Genomic DNA, 5,715 nt, shown 5'->3' with positions numbered 1-5,715 from the left:
CCATTGTAATTCTCACAAACTTCTTTCTTATACTTCTCAAAGAGAAGTGTGATGTTTGTAATTTCTGAGGACCAGGGAACTTCCCCAATTGCTCTGGGTTTTTAGAGATGTTTGAGAAAGGTCCATGATAACACTGTCCAGCTCCACCAACACCTCTTTGTCCCTTCCCACACCAAAAACCTTCTAAATATCACACATTTCCACAGAAATGCCCAGGACAGAGCACATGCTTGTCCTTCTCCTCTGGTCCTGTTCATCAGAGAACCAGAAAGGATTTCTGCCTGCAGGCCCACAACTCTGAGGGGGTGTCTCTGCAGCTCACAGCTTGCCTGAGAATTTTTCTCAGTGTTGTTTGTATCCCCCAGAATATCTCTGGTTCACAGTCTGTAAATGAGGGTATTGATCAGGGGCATGAGGATAGTGTAGAAAAAAAATTTTGTCAAACTATCTGAGGAGGCCACAGGACTGTATCTGGGACAAGAATGACATGATGACTGCAGATGACATCAATACCCCTAGCCAAGATACAGCTGCCTTCTCAGCACAGACCTGCCAGTTTGGGAATCTTGCAGAGAGAAGTGGGTGGCACACAGCCTGGTACTGTCCTTAGGATGTGACCAGCAGCGGGAAATACTCAGCACCTGCAAAAAGTGCCAAAACCAGCACTGACACTGCTGTGAGCAGAGGTGGTACCTACAAGGAAGAACTTTTGTTTCTTTGTTAGTTGATTCAAAGAATTGTAAAAGAAGTTGTGAGAGGTGAAAGATTAAGGCATGTGTGCCTCTAAGTGCATTCACACTCCCTAGATGTGCTCTGTGCCTTCTGAAAGGTGGGAAATGCCTTCTTCTGAAGGGCAGTGTCACTCATGATTGCAGAACCCCTTCTGAGTGTGCAGGTGAGATGCTCCCCAGGGCAGCTCCTTTCGTTCTGTGCATTTGAAGGCAGGGGCCAGACAGCCAAGGAAGGGTGATGAAGCAGATAGAGGCTTTTGCAATAAGCCTGTCCAAGGAGGCCGAGGTGATTCTTACTGGGAAGGTGGGGTTGTTCCTGCAGTCACGCACAGAAGTGTCAGGGCTCTGTCAGGTGCCAACAGCTGGGCTGGCCTCGGGCACTCCTCTTACACACAGGGCTGTTCAGAGACACGAGTCCTTCCCTTGCACACGCAGAGGCAGTGCACTGCAGGAGCCATAGTGTCTCTCTGAACTCCTGCTGCCACCCCCAGAGGCTGGGAGGCACCTCAGCCCTGCGGTGCTCGCCCTGCTCTGCACCAGTGGGAGATGCCCCGAGGCATGAGGAATGGACACAGGGACCTCGGTTCAGGGAAGCACCTCCCAGTGCTGCATTCAGGGGGTTTCCTGGGGGATGTCAGTCTCTACGTGAAGTGACCCCAAGAGATGGTCTGTGCCACAGACCTTCATGGCACCCCCAGGAATAGCTGGTGGATTTTGTGCTCACTCAGGTTCATCTCACTGCTCACACATGATGTGCAGGTTTATGGTTTGTCTGTACAATGCAAACACGGACTTCTGACCTAGTCCTTTGTTGTCCTTCTGTGGAAGTATGAAAAACCTATCTGATCTGAGGTAAGAGGTCCATGCTGGAAATGGTGGTTGTTATTGTCTGGTCTGTGGCAATTGCCCTGGGGCTGCTTCCCCGGGGTGTCCAGCACACACGGGCACAGCCCAGCCCATGCTTTCCTGGTCCTTCAGGTCTCTCACAGGAGCCTGGCTGTACAAGGACACTGCTCTGTGCCCCCACCCTACACATGCACACGCTTCTACACTTCACTGGTGGTTTCTCTCCCAGACAATTTCCTGGGCATGGTCTTGAGAGCAACTCTTCGAAGAAGACCTGAGCCTTCCTGCACTGCCCTGAGGAGATCCCCTTATCTGATGGAAACGCTGTCATGAAGGCCAGCTCTGTCACGGAAGTACCCACTGCCTGTCCCTGCCTGCGGTCACAGGACTGCCACATCGTGGGACTGTGACCAAGGCACAAAACCACTCAGATCATAGACCACTACAAGGGCTCAGGAGCATAAAGTGGAAGCTGAAAATGAGCAGCACTGGAAAGACCAAGTGGTTGTGTTTTTTGGAAGCACTACTATGCCATGGTGCTTTTCCCATCCACCTCTGTACACAGGCACTAACCCAGCAGGTCAGAAGATGGTCTTGGAGGAAGGATCTCAGAGAAACATGTTGCTGCAACATCCTTTATCTTGTTTAAACAGAAAGAAAGCATAGGTCCTAATTTACACAGTCTCTGGGTCACACAAAAGCTTGATAGATGCATTAGTAGAAAAGGGTCAAATATTGACACTTCTTTGTAGAGAACACCATGTAAATTAAAGAAAGCAAAAAAGCCCACCCAACCCCAACAAAAAACCAACAAAAGCTACAGATTATGCACTGGGATGTAATGGTTTAAAATATGAGTGATTTACAGAAGACGGGTACTTTATTTTTTCACAAAATCATTCTGTTATCATTTCCTCAGGGCATCCTTGATCTCCTGGTTCCTCATGCTGTAGATGAGGGGGTTCACTGCTGGAGGAACCACTGAGTAGAGAAATGACATCACCAGGTCCATGGATGGGGAGGAGATGGAGGGGGGCTTCATGTAGGCAAAGATGGCAGTGCTGATAAACAGGGAGACCACGACCAGGTGAGGGAGGCACGTGGAAAAGGCTTTGTGCCGTCCCTGCTCAGAGGGGATCCTCAGCACGGCCCTGAAGATCTGCACATAGGAAAAAAGAATGAAAACAAAACACCCAAATCCTAAACAGACACTAACCACAAGGAGCCCAACTTCCCTGAGGTGGGAGCCTGAGCAGGAGAGCTTGAGGATCTGGGGGATTTCACAGAAGAACTGGTCCACAGCATTGCCTCCACAGAGGGGTAGGGAAAATGTGTTGGCTGTGTGCAGGAGAGAATAGAGCATCCCAGTGCCCCAGGCAGCTGCTGCCATGTGGACACAAGCTCTGCTGCCCAGGAGGGTCCTGTAGTGCAGGGGTTGGCAGATGGCAACGTAGCGGTCATAGGCCATGATGGTGAGAAGATAAAACTCTGTTGTTATCAAGAAGACAAAGAAAAAGAGCTGTGCAGCACATCCCAAGTAGGAGATGTCTCTGGTGTCCCAGAGGGAATTGGCCATGGCTTTGGGGAGAGTGGTGGAGATGGAGCCCAGGTCGAGCAGGGAGAGGTTGAGGAGGAAGAAGTACATGGGGGTGTGGAGGTGGTGGTTGCAGGCGATGGTAGTGATGATGAGGCCGTTGCCCAGGAGGGCAGCCAGGTAGATGCCCAGGAAGAGGTAGAAGTGCAGGAGCTGCAGCTCCCGTGTGTCTGCAAATGCCAGGAGGAGGAACTGGGTGATGGAGCTGCTGTTGGACATTTGTTCACTGCAGGCAGGGAGGTTGAACTAGAAGAGATCGACAAGTTAGGACAGACTTCTTTTATTCAATCTTACGCTGTTTGCCAAAAAGTCTCCTCAAAATTATTTCTTTTTCTTTGGGGGAAATGTATTCAATTCCTTTTTATGAGCTCAGATTTGTGATGTTCCAGAGGAGACATTCTTTGAAGGGGTAGAAATCCTCATCTTTCACATTTCTCTCAGCCTGAAAACAGGGGAGACCTGAAGGAAAATGTGTCTCCCTGTGCCTTAGTACAGAGTCAAGAGAATGCTGGAGCAAGTCCTGGCTCTCTGCTCCCTGGAGCTGTTTTGTGCCAGGAGCCATTTCTGTGTCCCCATGTCACTGCCCTGACAGTGCTGCCAGCCCCCATCCCACCCGCCGTGTGCTCAGCTCTGCCCTGCGGACCCCTCCTGGCAGCAGGACACGGCCCAGGGATAGCCATGTGTTGTCAGATTGTAAGAAGACACCACAGCAGTGACGGGGCTTTCAGTAGGCAAAGCAACAGGTAAAAGGACTTAAGCAGTTTTCTCACAGAACTTCACAGCTCTCACTCTAATGCTGTAGGAATCTGGGTCAAATATAATAGCTCCACTACTATTCACACCCTCCCAAATACATCAGGAAACTGTAGGCACAGATCCTAGAAAGCCCTTTTCCTTTCACATAGACCCTGCCTTGATGTACTTCTTGAAAAGCTGCCTCTGGCATTCTGGTGGGGCTAATCTGCACTCCTGATCCACGCATCAGCAGCACTCTCTGGAGAGCAGAAGGAGCCTGCCCTGGCGGGGGTCTCTCCTTCCCCCCACAGCTTCTCCCCACAGCGCCGTGGGGAGCTCCCCGGGCAGGCTGAGTGCTGACCCTGGCAGGCGGCAGAGTCCCTGCCCCAGCACACAGCCCCCTGGGGTGCAGGGACCCTGCTGGGAAGGACAGCCCTGGGCACCCCTGCCTGCACACCTGGCTGCACACCCCTGCAGCCAGCCCCGCCAGAAGGCAGCCCTCATGCCCTGGACCTCACAGGGAAGCCCTGCTCGGGAGCAGATCCTCCTCCTCCTCCTCCTCCTCCTCCTCCTCCTCCTCCTCCTCCTCCTCCTCCTCCTCCTCCTCCTCCTCCTCCTCTAGGCAGGAGGCAGATTCCTGGCGGCTCTGCCGCCTTCCCCAGATCCTTCCCCGAGCTGCAGCTGCATTGCCCTGCACCCCCAGACTTACTGTGGCCAGGGCCCTGACGCTTTCTCCTCCTCGGAGCTCTCAGCAGCCTCCCAGCCCAGGCTGCCTTGAAGCTGTGTGTGCCTCGCTGCTCTGCCCTGGGTGCCTGCAGGCAGTGCCCCCAGCCCTGCTGCGCTTTGCAGAGGAGCTGCTCCTGGGCAGAGCTGTCTCTCTGCAGCGCTGCCCACTTGCCAGGAGCTCCCTGCGGCCCAGGAGCCCGGCCCAGCTCAGCACCACAGCAACAGCCCAAGGCACTTTAATGATCCCTCAGGACGGTTTGGTGACAAGTCCATGAAAATCGGGTACAGAGAAGTACCTGAAGAAACCTCTGAAAAAGTTGGATTCAAACTCCAAAATTTCTTGTAGTTTTAATGGGTCCCACTGAGGGACACTGTTGACAAAGCCTCCCCAGGCTCTGGTTAGAGCAGAAATCTGGAGGCAGTGATGACAATTCAGAAACAAAAAGGGAAATGTGGCTGTGCTGCTTAGTAAATCTGAATGTGTTGCATTAAGCCAAAGTTCCAAGCCCTAAGCCCATTAACCAAATGGCCAAGCCACAACCGCCAGCCCCTGAGAAGGGAGATCCTGTCCCTCCCACATTCCTCAGGGCTCTTCCTGGGGTAGGGGGTATGGAGATGTGCACCTCCCAGGCTCCTGAGGATGCACAAGGAGGCCATGAGGCCCCTGTGCTGCAAGGGACTGTGCCTCCTCACAGGCATCAGTGGCAGAGACAACAGCCATAGCCAAAGTTGTGATGGGTTTGACTTTACTGGGGGCTTTCAGCTTTCCCACAGCCCTCTGTCATCTCCACCACAGGCTGTCCTATGGAGTTGCATCCCCTGTGCCTCTTTCCCTGCAGGCTGTCCTCATCCCCCCAGCTGTCTCACCTCGCTCCCACCTGAGCCTCTTCCTTTCTTTCCTGATCTCTCACCATCCTCCCTGGTTCTTTCTTGAAACACAAAGCCTTTGGCTGTTCCAGGATCCTTCTGAGCCGTGCATTGCATTGCTCCTTGTGTCCACTCTGGCCTTCCCCAGCTGCACTTTGTGACATTATTTCTTTCTCATGCTGTTTTCCACGAAGAAGAAAAACTCCACCATCTCTG

The 5,715-nt window shown here is 52.6% G+C and overlaps 1 protein-coding gene across 1 annotated transcript; it reads right to left on the bottom strand.

The window, feature by feature from the left end:
* Positions 1-2,484: 2,484 nt before the first annotated feature.
* Positions 2,485-3,390, bottom strand: LOC122153130 (olfactory receptor 14J1-like). Its single transcript, XM_042789229.1, has one exon. The coding sequence runs from the start codon at positions 3,388-3,390 to the stop codon at positions 2,485-2,487; it is 906 nt and encodes a 301-aa protein (XP_042645163.1).
* Between the last annotated feature and the right edge of the window lie 2,325 nt (positions 3,391-5,715).

Source organism: Tyto alba, unplaced genomic scaffold, assembly GCF_018691265.1.
Source record: "Tyto alba isolate M040663 unplaced genomic scaffold, T.alba_DEE_v4.0 Super-Scaffold_15, whole genome shotgun sequence".
In the NCBI taxonomy this organism is placed as follows: domain Eukaryota; kingdom Metazoa; phylum Chordata; class Aves; order Strigiformes; family Tytonidae; genus Tyto; species Tyto alba.
This window is presented reverse-complemented; position numbering and strand designations above follow the sequence as displayed.